The sequence below is a fragment of the Pyrus communis genome, chromosome 7, assembly GCF_963583255.1.
Source record: "Pyrus communis chromosome 7, drPyrComm1.1, whole genome shotgun sequence".
NCBI classification, from domain to species: Eukaryota; Viridiplantae; Streptophyta; class Magnoliopsida; order Rosales; family Rosaceae; genus Pyrus; species Pyrus communis.
This window is the reverse complement of record NC_084809.1, coordinates 5,306,267-5,319,301: the sequence shown is the minus strand read 5'-3', so window position 1 is coordinate 5,319,301 and position 13,035 is coordinate 5,306,267. Positions and strand designations below refer to the sequence as shown.

The window sequence follows — 13,035 nt, the reverse complement described above, 5'->3', positions numbered from 1 at the left end:
TAAATCCCACACCCAATCCCATATTATAATTTTATTACTCTAATATCATACCTCCCCAAATCTCTAGGTCACCACTATTTGGTTCACAATTCAAGTAAGTTTTTTGGTATTCTAATCTAATCTCAATTAAATTATATTAGATATTGATGAAGATTTTTAGTCTATTATTGATATGTTTGTTGATATGTTTTATGTTTATACTCATTTGATCATTAGAATTTAGATGGAAATTTTGTTTATTGGGTAATTGGTATATGTTTGTATTTTTTGTTAAATGTGTAGTTTAGAAATAAGAAATAAGGAATTTTTGTTTATTGGTTGATTGGTATATGTTTTGTGTTTTTGGTTAAATGTGTAGTTTAGAAATAAGAAATATGGAAAGATTTTTCAAGCCAAAGCCAATAGCACCATCTACTTGTTCGGGTAGTTCGAGCTCAAGACAAATTGAGTGTGACATTGATTTTAATAATCTTGAGAGAGACCCGGGAAAAAGAATTCGAATGAAGGACTATCCTTCTAATATTCAAGATGAGGTCCGCAGAGCATATTTGCAAATGGGACCTTGTAGGCCTACAAAGTATGAGTTCCCATACACTTTGCATGCAAAGAAAAAGCGACGATTTGTTGTTTCGTGGTTTGAAGAATATGATTGCTTGGAGTATAGTATATCTAAAGATGCGGCATTTTGTCTTCATTGCTATCTCTTTAAAATCAACTTTTCACAATTAGGAAGCGATGCCTTCACTGGGGTAGGCTTTAAGAAATGGAAGAATGCAAGAGAATGTTTTGACAAACATGTTGGTCCTATTGGTAGTTTCCACAATAAAGCTAGAGAAGCGGCTAGTTATCTAATGAACCAAAAGACACATATTGAAGCAGTTGTGATCAAACAATCAGAAGAAGAGTGTATGAAATATCGTCTTTGCTTGAATGCATCAATAGATTGCACTAAGTTCTTGTTGCGACAAGGCCTTCCTTTTCGTGGCCATGATGAAAGTGTCACTTCGAATAATAGGGGGAATTATTTAGAGCTCTTGCAATTCCTTGCAGATCATGATGAGAAAATAAAGGAAGTTGTGTTGGAAAATGCTCCGGGAAATCTCAAGCTAATAGCTCATTCAATTCAAAAAGATATTGTCAATTCATGTGCCTTCGAAACTATTAAGGCTATTATGAAAGAAGTGAAAGAGAGTAAATTCTTTTCTATAATGGTAGATGAATCACGTGATATTTCAACAAAGGAGCAAATGGCGGTGATTTTGCGTTATGTGGACAACAAAGGTCAAGTAATTGAAAGGTTCGTGGGAGTCCAACATGTTACCGAAACAACTTCAAGTAAACTAAAGGAGTCCATTGATGAGTTCTTGAAACTACATGACTTGAGCTACTCCAACCTACGAGGTCAAGGTTATGATGGTGCGAGTAATATGAGAGGTGAGTTCAATGGCCTTAAAAAAAAAATTTTGGATGAAGAAAGTTGTGCATTTTATGTTCATTGTTTTGCTCATCAACTACAATTAGCTCTTGTTGCCGTAGCAAAGAAAAACTCCGATGTTGCCGCTTTTTTCACATTGACTAATAGTTTGGTAAATGTTGTTGGATGCTCATGTAAGCGTCGTGATGCACTTAGAGAGAAACAACAAGAAAATCTCTTGAAAGCTATTGAAAATGATTGTCTTGAAACGGGGCAAGGGTTAAATCAAGAAACTAGTCTCAAACGTGCTGGGGATACACGGTGGAATTCACATTATGGTGCTTTGATTAGTTTGATTACAATGTTCTCATCTGTGGTGGATGTGCTTGACATGATTGTTGAAGATTGCTACAATGATAGTGCTGGTGAAGCAAAAAGGTTATTAAAAGATTTACAATCTTTTGAGTTTGTGTTCCTCCTCTTTTTGATGAAATCCATATTAGGAGTTACAAACGATTTGTCACAAGCATTGCAAAAAAAAGGTCAAGAGATTGTGAATGCAATGGCTTTAGTCAAGACATGTAAAGAACAACTACGTTGCATGAGGAATGATGAAAATTTTGATCTTTTGGTTGATAAAGTATCATCTTTTTGTGTTGAACATGAAATTGAGGTGCCTAATATGGATGATTTATATGTCATTCAAGGGAAGTCATTGCGTAAGGCTCCAAGAAAGACCAATCATCATCATTACAAAGTGGAGCTCTTTTTCGAGGTCATTGATTTCCAACTTACAGAATTAGATGATCGCTTCGCTGAAAGTAATACCGAATTGCTTATTTGCTTGGCATGCTTGAGTCCGAATGATTCATTTGTAGCTTTTGATAAAGAGAAGCTTGTTCGCCTTGCTCATATGTATCCTAAAGATTTCACGGATCGAGATAGATTGGCACTTCAAGATCAACTTGATATTTACATTCATTTTGTGCGTTCTGATAATGATTTTTCTCAATTGCGGGGAATTAATGAGCTTGCTAAGAAAATGGTGGAGAAAGGGTTGCATCGAACATTTGCATATGTATATTTGCTTGTTCAGTTGGCTTTGGTTTTACCGGTTGTAACTGCTTCAGTGGAGAGGGCATTTTCCGCTATGAATATCATTAAGGGTCCACTTCGCAACAAAATGGGAGATCAATGGTTGAGTGACAGCTTAGTTGTTTACATTGAGAAAGATGTTTTTTCATGTATTGGTAATGAAGCTATCATGGAACATTTTCAGACCATGAAACCTCGTCGTGGACGCTTGAATTAGGATTTTATAGCTTGTAATATTGTTATGCAAATGATTTTTGAATAAAATGTATTATATTTAACTTTTCAATGTTATTTTTATCTATAAATTTTTTAACCTTTATTATTGGGACCCCCCGAGTTTAAAATCCTGGATCCGCCACTGCGTATACATACATGAGTAATGTCTTGTTTTATAGATGTTTTAGAGGTAGCCCGTGTAATACGATTATGATATGGTTATAATTAATACACAAAATGAAGTTGTTACTACTACAACAAGGTCGGTGACTACGTTGTGAACGTCATTTTACACTGAAAGAGATTATTATACTTAAATGTGATTACATGCATTACACTACCCAAAGTTCAAATTAAATGACATGTATAACTTTTTTTAGAAATTTTTATTAAAAATGGCACAATAGACTAACCCCATATTCACACATTTTATGTCCTTGCATCCAAGGAAGCTACCAAGTTGGTGTAAATAAATATGTGAACAGAATAGCAAAACAAGTTGTGTTTAATTAGCTTTCGGTGTAATATTCCACGTACATATGACGTAGTGACGTTTGAGGAAGATGTGGGAAGGGGACATAGTGAGAAAACGTGAAAACATGAAACGCATATAAAGAGAAAATAATTCAGAGCACATGAGCAGCTTGACTTTGACTTCAAAGTCAACAACCTTTCATCGAACATGGAATTACAAGGTAGACGCGACGCATGAAATATGCTTTACCTTTTTATGTGCATGGATTTTCTTCTTTTTTAGTGTGGACAATATGCATGGAATTCAAGCCTGATGATGACTGCTATCCGCACTGTGGGCCTCTGTGTACTGCATAGAAAATGGGTTAGCGAGACGACGGTTTATACACGCACACACGCAATCAGTGCCGGATTCATGATTTTAAATTTGAAGGTCTCAATAATAAAGGTTAAAAAATTTATAGACAAAAATAGCATTGAAAAGTTAAGTATAATACATTTTATTCAAAAATCATACGCAAAACAACATTACAAACTATAAATTCCTAATTCAAACGTCCACGACAAAGTTTCATAGTCTGAAAATATTCCATGATAGCTTCATTACCAATACATGAAAAAACATCTTTCTCAATGTAAACAACTAAGCTGTCACTCAACCATTGATCTCCCATTTTGTTGCGAAGTTGACCCTTAATGATATTCATAGTGGAAAATGTCATCTCCACTGAAGCGGTTGCAACCGGTAAAACCAAAGATGTTTGATGCAACCCTTTCTCCACAAAACATATACCAATTAACCAATAAACAAAAATTTCATCTAAATTCCAATGATAAAACGAGTATACAAATATAAAACATATCAACAATCATATTAATAATAGACTAAAAATCTCCATCAATATCTAATATAATTTAGGGTACATTACATAAAACTACCTCAACTATTGGGTCATTAATAGTTTCATACATCGTCTTTAAAAAGTTGCAATGTCATACCTTATCTTCGAATTTGTTGCAATGTCATACCTTTTGTCAGTTGTCTGTCAATTTCTCTCTTAAATGCTACTGCGGCTTGAGGCGGTGCCCATTTTCTATTAAAAATTATTAAAATAATAGGGTTAATCTCTGTTTACTACCCTCAAGTTTCGTGGTTTTCAACATTTAGTACATGAAGTTTTTTTCATCCCAGAGTCATACCTGAAGTGTTACTTTTGGGACAGTCTCATACATCCGTTAGTTTGACTGTTAAGTCTTCCGTTAACTAATGATGTGGCGTTCATGTAAACAATGACTGGGCACCACGTGGCATTAAGAGGTCCAAGTGGAAATTAAAATTATTTAATTAAACATTAAAAAAATAAAATCATTTAATAATTTTTTTTTTCGCATGAGGACCCACCCCTTATCTCCCTCAACTTTCTTCCCCGCTTCCGTCTTCCCCCAACTGAGATCCCACCTCCCTCTCTCTCATCCTCATCCGCACACTGAAGGTCGTGGGTTGAGGCTAGAATTTGTAATGGCTGTAAGTGTGGATCTGGGAGTTGCGGGTCTGCAAAAAAGGTGCAGCTGTTGTTCGATTTTAAAGTGGCAAGAGAGACGAGATGCTAAAACTTGCGGGTTGGTAGCTGCAAGTGTTGGGATTGCGACGAAGTTATGAGTTGCTTGAGGGTTTGTTTATTTGACTTTGCAGAATGATGGTTCCCGATGACTGGGTTCTTCAAATTTCTTAACCATGCCATGACTTTTAGGGGACTACGGAACCTCGAAGGAGGGACAACCATGTTTTGAAGTCATGGCTTCAACATTATGGGTTCTTTGATTTATTGCTATCGCCGCTGGGTTGCTGCTGAGACGCCGGCGCTATAAGCTCGCCGGGGGGATCCCCTCTGAAACTATCAGCCATCCCCAACCCAGGTCCCACCCTCCCTCTCTCTCATCCCCATTTACACTAAGTGACGCAGATCTGTCGAAACCTTAAGACTTCCAGTTCTGATCTTTGACTCTGAGCAAAGAAGAAACTGAGCTCAAAGTCATGGACTGTTAGGAAGCTGGTTGCGAAGAGACCGACGACAGGTTTAAAAACAAAGAGGGGCTTAAAGAGGAATTTAAGGAGTGAAAGAGAAAGGAGAATGGACAAAACGACATCAAAGATTGGGACGGGAGGGGAAGCGGACCGGACGAAGAAACGAGGGAGGGAACAGAAAAGAGAGAAAATTTAGGGGGGTGGGGTGCAGTGTGTCCGAGTCTATAAAAAGTACAATTGGTTAAACCTCTGGAAATTTGAATACTACTGATCAAATAAATCAAATTGGAAAATTGTAGTGCCAGAGTGAGACTGGTTTTGGTGGTGAAGGAAGGTTGGGGGGAGAATGTGGGTTGCAGTGGGAAGAAGGAAGGGAGGTTGGGGGAGGCTGAAGATGGGTGGGTTTTTTTATTTTTTTTAAATATTGAAGTGGGCCCATATTAACACGTGACGCTCAGTTATTGTCCACGTTGGCGTCGCCATGTCATCAGTTAACAGAAGTTCTAACAGAAAACTTAACGGATGTATGAAACTGTCCCAAAATTAAGACTTGAGGTATGACTCTGGGATGATAAAAACTTAATGTACCAAATGTTGAAAACTATGAAACTTCAGGGTAGTAAACAGAGATTAACCCAAAATAATAATTTACCCAAAAAATAAAAACCCCAAACACTATCTTCCCCGACCCCCATTCCCTACAACCCAAATCCAAAACCACTCACACCCACGTCATCCTCCTCTTCATCTTATCCAACGCCCAAACCCAAATCCTCAAACCCTAATTGTACCATCTTCTGTAAGCACTCGCCGTCGGCCACCCTCGACCTCTTCATCCTCATTCTAGTCATTTTCTCCGGGCCCACCCTGTTTTCCTTGCCTTGCTCCTGAAACTTCGTTGCCATGTAACCGCGCTTGGGTTGCGACGAGGTAGACGTAGCTATCGGAGAAGGAGGTGCCGATGAGGTTGATGAGGCTGAAGTGGTGGGAAGGTGGGTGCGAGGAGGTGGAGCATGCGAGGGTGGGTGCGCGATGGGTTTGGGGAAGACGGGAGGGGGAATAAAGGGGTGGGTTTGGGGAAGACAGGATCTAGGTTGCAGGGAAATGGGGGTTGGGGAAGATGGTGTTTGGGGTGCGGAAGGTGGGTGCGAAGAGGTGGAGGATGGGTGCGAGGGTGGGTGCTGAGGAGGAGGTGGAGAATGGGTGTGCGGTGGGTTTGGGGAAGACGGGAGGGGGAAGAAAAGGGTGGGTTACAGGGAAGACGGGATCTGGGTTGCAGAGAATGGGGGTCGGGGAAGATGGTGTTTGGGGTTTTTTTTTTTGTTTTTTGGGTAAATTATTATTTTAATAATTTTTTATTAATTTTTTAATAGAAAATAGGCCCCGCTTCAAACCATGTTAGCATTTAACAGAGGAATTGACAGACAACTAATGGAAGGTATGACATTGCAACAAATTCGAAATTAAGGTATGACATCGAAACTTTTTAAAGACGAGGTATGAAACTGTTAATGACCTAATAGTTGAGGTAGTTTTATGTAATTTACCCTATAATTTAATTGAGATTAGATTAGAATTCCAAAAAACTTACTTGAATTTTGAACCAAATAGTGGTGGAGTGGAGAATTGAAATAAGTGGAGGTATGATATTGGACTTATGTAATTATAATATGGGATTGGGTCATGGATTAGAAATTTAGTGTTTTGAAATTGGGGGGGGGGGGGTGTGGAAGAGGGAACCAAATAACGGGGAATTAGAGGAAAAGCGACGGGGAAAAGAGAACAATGGGGAAAGATATGGGGCTCAGGGACTGGGCTTTAAAATTAAAACAATATGGAGTCATCAGTCATGGACAAACGACAGCGTTTTGTCTCTTTATACACAAAAGAATAATTGAGGAACTTTGTGTCGAAAATTTATGAGTTGAAATCCTTGTGTAAACTACTAATATCACTACACTTTCGCTTTAGTGTTAAGTAATTCTTTGATTTTAATTTTTTATTTCATCATGATATTAAAGTTCCTAATTGTATAATGAGACGTGATTCACGACTCTGTATGGATAGATTTGCAAATTAAAAACAAATTTACACAAAGACTCTAAATATATAAAAAGTAAACATAATTGTTAGTGCTCTATATATGTCTCAAAAAGTGAACTGAAAGGATGTTCAAACTCTCAAAGCTAGAGAGGAAGGATGTTCAAACTCTCGAAGCTAATTTACAGAATTTGAAAATAAAAATCTCACTAGATTATTATTCAAGAATATCTTACATACACTTGAAGAATTCTGGTTCGACACTTAGCTTTTGTGTGCATGTTGGCGTTACTTTCTTTTTAGAAAGATGATAATACTAGAGATTGTGCCGAGTATGCTACCAATCAATCTTCACCTCTTATTCTAGTCTGTGCTTCCAGAGCACTAAGATTGTTCTTAGTTTAATTTACTTACCAAATTATGCATGTAAGCGCTATGGCAATACCTTGTCTGTTAAAAATATCTTTTATGTGCATGGAATTTATATTGTTTTCTTTTTACAATAAGGAAAGCCAAAAGTGGGATTAGGGATTTGATTCTTGAACCTTGAGGTAAGCAAAAATTCAAATGTTTTCAACTAAAAAGCTACAGGCCTTTGCAACCTCAAATGAGCTCAGTATATAACAAATAAAACATCGCATCTTTGGATTAAAATTATTATTGAAATTGTATTGATGCTTATAAAATTAATTTATAATCCGCTATGTTGGAGTGTAATTGATTTTGAATTCTACCGGAAAAAAAAAAAAGAAATTTATAAAATCCACCGCATCATGTCTGAGAGAAAATAATCTTGACGAAAAGTTGAGGTGATGTTTCTTTGCATTTTTCGGGTCTCAATCGACTTTCCTGAAGTGAATTGACCACTCAGTTTGCCTCTCAAAATCCATGCCTTTATTCAATAATAGGGTGGGAAATAATTCTCAGTTTCTCAACAGGAGTCCTTAATTAAAGTACACTACTATATAAAATCAATCAGGGAGTAAAATACCTCTTCTATTTCCTATTTTTTAAGACCTGATGGAGTGAGGACCGTACATATGTTACCTAAAAGGGTCCCAATTTGCCCGATTAGGACACCCCAAATGGGCAGATGGTGTGTGTTGCTTCCATCTCATTTCATTTGGTGGTCTTGAAAGAGAAAGACTCTTCATGACCATGAAAGCATCCAAACCACATAACAACAAATCCCTTTTCACACGTGGTGTGAAACCTCTTACTAACTATGTTGCTTCGATCGGCAGTTAAATTACTACGTGTCATTTAAAAAATAAGGCATTCATATATTGTATGATATGTAGCAATTACTTAATGAATTAATTATTATTTGAAAATTTGATAGAATAAATTACAACTTATATTGAATGGTTTCACTTGTAATTGTACCAATTGTGATAAAATTTAACATCTGTGAGACTGTGTAGGTGATTAAGTTGGAATAATTTTGTGTGATTAGTAGTATGCCATTGAATTGACTCTTAAGTCTTCACATAGTATCAGAGCCCTGACGTCGTCATACGCGATACAATCCCATCTCGAAAACAGGACATAACAATATACCAAGGTTTTAGTCATAGAACATTAGTAGTTAGGGACAATATCCAAAGTCTCTCATTGAATTATTCCACTCCTAATTGCATTGAGGTTTTTTGTGATAAAACTAACAAATGCCAAACTAACTGTGCATCTGGTTAAATTAGGACAACATCAATGTGATTAACAGTGATCTACCAACTCGACTTTGAGTTCTTGACATTAATCATCCCAGTTCTTATACATAGATATTACAAGAGATAGACTATCAATCATGTAAACATATATATATATATATATATATAAAAGAGTAATGTTGATAGAAATAGTAGTTTATTTTAGATCACAAAATCTAAGCTACCTATTAATAAAATCCTGTTTATCAACCAAAATTTTTTGAAATTACTATTCTAACATTCTCATCAAATCTAAACAAAATTAAAAGACATGGCAATTTAGTAATTCCATAGCGAACAATACTTGGCTATTAAAAGATGTGTAGAAATTCCTACTCAAAACTCTTAGTGTTTTAATCACAAAGTTTTGTGCTTATGAACCAAACTATTCATACTATGAATCACACTGTAAAGATCATCTCTGCAAAAAATAAATAAAAACTAAGGTCGTTTAATCAATCTATTGTAGCAAATACTTAGACGTTTCGTAAAGTTTTTACCGATTATGTTCATTTGTTTTTAAACAGTTTGATGACTCAACGACCTTAGTTTTAATTGATTTTTGGCAAAGACATTCTTTATAGGGTGATTTATAATATGAACGGTTCTGATTATAAACATGAAGTTTTATAAATTGACAACGAACAATTTTGAGAAATTTTACGTAAGAATTTCAACTCATCCTTGAGTAACCAAGTATTATTCTTCCATAGCACTCAAATTTTCAATTTTTTTCGCGAACCTCACAGTCAAAGTAAACATAACATATCCTATTTAAAACACAAAAAAATGGACGAGCTTTTTTTTTTAATTTTTAATTTTTTTTAAGCCCACGTCTCCCACTTCAAAACCGCCCCCTAACCCCCTTCAAAGTTCCATGCCCAATTTTTTTTTTTTTTTAAGAAGTGATATAAATATTTTTATAACAAATAGTAGACAAATTTAATTACACACGTATGACATGTGCGCATATGATTAGTAGTTTTTATAATAGGATTTGATCCAAATCAACATTTTGATACTAACTTTGCCATCAATCTATACTTAAAATACAAATTAATTATTGACCCAAACCAAACTTCTTATAATTTTTCTGAGGTAATACAGACAATTAATCTGACACACCCCGACCGAGATCGGAGCGTGCTGGCCGTCACACAAAGGTGACGTAGCCATGTGCACGTGCGGAAGCTAATAAAGTAGTAATATAAAGTACGAGTAAATAAAAATCAACTAGCATACAATGTACTAATACAAGTGCTAGCGTGAGAGTCACAAATTCAGAGCAGGTCTACAGCAGCCCAAAGGAAAAGTTGCGACAAAAGTACACCCGAAGGTGACCCTACTATGATATGTGTCTGTCAGAAGTGCCGGAAAAGCCCTCTGGGAAACCACTGGAACTGGTACTCAACTAGAACCTGGAGGGGTGCAAAACAAAAGCGTGAGTGGGCAAAAACAAAGCTTTCGAAAACCATTTATAAAATACTTTCTAACCCCTCGCCGTAAAACCTGTATACTTCCCAGAAAATATATACACATAAAACATATGCCAAATATGCTCAAAGGTATGTCAATCATGCTCGATAATGTGCCATGCCGAAATCTCATAACGATATGCAAGTGCCCAGGTATAAACATATCAATATCATGTAATCTGGCAGCCGGAGTCACCTAACGTGACCTGTACGGCTGCATCTAGAGCTCAAATCTCAATCTCAATATCTAAACCTGCCCACGAGTCGGAACCACCTAAAGTGGTCTGTACGACAGGCCTGGGTGTAAATAAGTGCTACGATCACGTGAAGACTGGGCGAATAATCGCGGGTCACCTACGAGTCGGAACCACCTAAAGTGGTCTGTACGACAGGACTGTGCACCTACCTTGAATCCAAGGTGAGCATAAGGTGCGGGAGGTGAACATCACGTGAAGAACTGTGCCCTGGCCACGGGCGGGAGCACTAACACCGGGGGTGCAGGTTATGAGCTCTCTAACTATCTCAAACCATTACTGAACATAAACGTGAATAACGCTTACCTGGCACTTACCTGTGCGTCCACAGCACCCAATATGCATATGTATATATATACCACTACTAATGCATGTGATGATGCATAAACAATAATAATATGGTGCATGGCATAACGTAAATAACCCTTTTTAATCAATTTCTGGGAATATAAATGTATATAGGTATATACGGAAAACAAAAGCCCACTCACTGGTACGTGGAAGGGTCGTAGCCCCCCTGCCTCAAGTGACCACGCTCGTCCTCGGGGTACGTGTCACCTATATGCGAAATAACTATAAAAACGTTAACTTTAAAGCACAAAACCAACTTCTCGTAATAACTTCTCATACATTGCTCAAATTGGACAAATGAATATACCAACGTACTCTACACAACCTCAGGATCACAACCATATTTTTAAAATAATTTTTGGACCCCACACGCGCCCCCACGCGCCAAAATAGGCACGGACCTACGCGCCCCCACGCGCGGCCACGTGCCATGCACACTGACGGTGTCAACTGACGCCGTCAGGAATATTCCGTTAAAATTCCGGAATATTCCGTTAAACTTAACTGGATACCGTTACTGCCGTTAGGAATATTCTATTAAACTTAACGGAATATTCCTGTTTCTTCTCCGGCCTACCCTCGCCGGACTCCGGTCACCGGAAAACTGGGAAAAGTTTAAACTCACTATTCTCCTTCGTTTTTCAACCATTTTTCACGTAATTTATACCAAAATGAAGCCCTAATCATAATCTACCACGTTGGACAAGTTTTAGGGCCTAAAAACAACGGAATCAAACTTTCCAAAAATATGAAAATTCGGCCAAACTTATAGTTCATGGTTCCGACGTCCAATTCCGTCCAACGATGCACTCCCAAGCTCCTTGGGACCTCACCAACACATCTACAAGCTTCAAAAGTCCAAAAACTAACTAGGTTAAACTTGCATGAACAGTACACAATTCGGACCACTTCGAATCGACGTGGAAATGGTAGTTTTCTTACCTGAAAATGGTACCACTGGACTCCTCTCAGCCTCACGAGCTTGATGGTGTACTTGGTTCCCTCGATCTGCTAAGGTTTGAGGGGTTTTGGGGTTTGTCCGTACGTATGGTGAGAACGGGAAGGGAGAGAGAGAGATGAGAGACAGAGACAGAGAAAGGATAGAGAGAGACAGTGAATGTGCAGGTGTGTGTGTGGCCCAACACATGCCACTACACACAAAGCAACCAAAAACGTGACGAAAAACGCACTAGGGGCAAAATTGTAAATTTCATACGTACGTTTCGATATTTCCGGGACGGGATGTCACATAATCACTATTTAAGGTTTGTAGACATATTAAACATTTTCATCAATTTCGTTGACAAACATGCTAGCAAAAGTTTTAGGGTAAATTTTATATTTCATAATCTCAAAACAAATTTCTCCTTGTTCTGGCCTTTTTTCTTTAAAGGAGAGAGAGGGTGTGACAAAGAGAGAGTTGAGGAATTTCTAGGATGTGTATTTCTCATTTCATCGACCTTTATTTATAGTAAACTAAAAAAGATTACTTGCCTTGCTGGTAATACAATCATAAAGGGATAACATCTTCTAATATCCAAAATACAATCCGCTAATGATTTACATGACTACACAGTGTTAGATTTTATGTCACAATACACACTATTTTATTATAGGGCCTTTAAAGAAAGGGATTCCCATTTTTTAAAAATAAGGATTAGTTGTGGGCCCACTTCACATCGAATTTCAACGATCCGAACCGTCTATTTTTTAAGTTGGTCCTCATAGATCATTGTTGCAAAATATTAGCCCAATTGGAAATATTTGACAGAACTAGTTGAGTTCAAAGAAATTAACGAACATTTTGTTCTATATGGAACAATGAAATTTCATTTGTGATAATTAAATAGGCAAATGGTTCGGATTAATATGAATATTTGCCAGGATGATCTATGAATTGAGACTTACAAAATAAACGGTTCGGATCGTTGAAATTCAAAGTGGGCCCTACAACAAGTCTCATTTTTTACCCAAAATGGGG

At 37.3% G+C, this 13,035-nt stretch overlaps 1 protein-coding gene across 1 annotated transcript; it reads left to right on the top strand.

Moving 5' to 3' along the window:
- The first annotated feature begins 374 nt into the window (after positions 1-374).
- Positions 375-2,726, top strand: LOC137740405 (uncharacterized). Its single transcript, XM_068480284.1, has one exon. It carries the CDS (start codon positions 375-377, stop codon positions 2,724-2,726), a length of 2,352 nt encoding a protein of 783 aa, XP_068336385.1.
- Positions 2,727-13,035: the final 10,309 nt, after the last annotated feature.

Excerpts from the sequence above, each read along its gene's own strand:
- LOC137740405 (XM_068480284.1), top strand. The coding sequence starts at position 375 with ATGGAAAGATTTTTCAAGCCAAAGCCAATAGCACCATCTACTTGTTCG.